General features: G+C 46.9%; 1 protein-coding gene across 1 annotated transcript in view; it reads right to left on the reverse strand.

The window, feature by feature from the left end:
• Positions 1-1,567, reverse strand: part of pik3c2b (phosphatidylinositol-4-phosphate 3-kinase, catalytic subunit type 2 beta) — a 36,390-nt gene that overhangs the window by 28,958 nt on the left and 5,865 nt on the right. Inside the window, exon 3 of the mRNA XM_008295948.1 lies at positions 134-234. Coding sequence (XP_008294170.1) covers positions 134-234 — 101 coding nt within the window. The remainder of the gene's footprint in view (positions 1-133; positions 235-1,567) is intronic.

The following is a 1,567-nucleotide window of genomic DNA, read 5'->3' on the forward strand; positions in this document are numbered from 1 at the left end:
ACAGTGAAGCACGGAGTTGGCAGCATCATAACAACATTGTTCCAGTGAAGAGGCAGCTGGTTCATGAACAGAACAGTGGTTCTGAAGGAGTCCTTCAGGCTCATCTTGTGTTCTTTAATAAAACGTTACTCACACATCCAGCATGTGGCAGAAGGCCGCCACCTCCTCGTCTCTCTCCTCCGACACCTGGAACAGCTCATATCCAAACCCGTTCATCCTGGAGCCCAGAGACACCTGTCGACACAGAGCGGCCAATCAGAGCAGAGCTCCACTGATGACAGATGATGATGAAAAATAAAAACCTCAGCAGTCGTCTGGATTAGTGCTCAGTGACCTGAGAAAACAGCTAGCTGGGATTTTTGTTGACAGATTCTGGGATTAGATTTGAAATATGATTTTTTAAAGGCCGCTTTGGTTCAACATTCACTGTGTGATGGATTTAAACTGTGACGCAGCGCTGATCCCTGAACTTTGTCCCACAGTCTGCGGTTCTCTGCAGGAACCATCCCATCACCAGGTCTGACATTCAGCATTTCTACAAACATCACCTTCATGGCTTTTAAACCAACAGAGTCGTTCTTCTTATCACAGCCACGGCTCGCTCTGGTGTGAGTGACTGATGATCATGAAGCTGCATCAGGAAGTAGAACTTTAATAACTGTTCTGCAGTATTTACACTTCAACCCTTAAAAAATGTGACCTTCTCGTTAAAGGTGGAGTGAACCTGCAAACCACTCAGCTTCACCTGACACCCAAACCTAGTTTACCCTTTTCAAACCAACGAGCTTCGACCGCAGCCTGCTCTGTGAGGCATTTGGGGAACGTCGTAAATCATAGCATCCATCGATAAGAAACTGCTCATCCAGTCTGGTGTTCTGCCTGTGACCAGGTGGTGCCACCAGTGAACAGTTAGCCTGGACCCTGCAGCAGATTCAAATGTTCCAACTAAAGGTTAGTGTGAGTTTTATTTGTAAGGTCGTATGAAACGAGACTTGTCCAGAATCTGGTCTGGAGTTGGTGTTAGAACTGTACTCGGGTTGGGGTTAGAACTGGTTTAGGGTTCGGGTTAGAACTGGTCTCAGGTTGGTGTTGTGGCTAGAACTAGTCTCGGGTTGGTGTTAGAACTGGACTAGGGTTGAGGTGAGAACTGGTCTAGGGTTGGTGTTGTGGTTAAACTGGTCTTGAGTTGGTAATAGAACTGGACTAGGGTTAGGGTTAGAAATGGTCTAGGGTTAGGGTAAGAACCGGTCTTGGGTTGGTGTTAGAAATAGTCTAGGGTTGGTGTTGTGGTTCGAACTGGTCTGGGTTTAGGGTTAGAACTGGTCTAAGTTTGGGGTTCGAACTGGTCTAGGGTTGGGGTTAGAACTGGTTTAGGATTAGGTTTAGAACCGGTCTAAGGTTCGGGTTAGAACTGGCCTAGGATTGGGGTTAGAACTGGTCTCGGGTTGGTGTTGTGCTTTGAACTGGTATAGGATTAGTGTTAGAACTGGTCTAGGGTTGGTGTTGTGGTTAGAACTGGTCTAGGGTTGGTGTTGTGGTTAGAACTGGTCTGGGGTTGGTGATAGAA

The sequence above is a fragment of the Stegastes partitus genome, unplaced genomic scaffold (genome assembly GCF_000690725.1).
Source record: "Stegastes partitus isolate 25-593 unplaced genomic scaffold, Stegastes_partitus-1.0.2 Scaffold1089, whole genome shotgun sequence".
In the NCBI taxonomy this organism is placed as follows: domain Eukaryota; kingdom Metazoa; phylum Chordata; class Actinopteri; family Pomacentridae; genus Stegastes; species Stegastes partitus.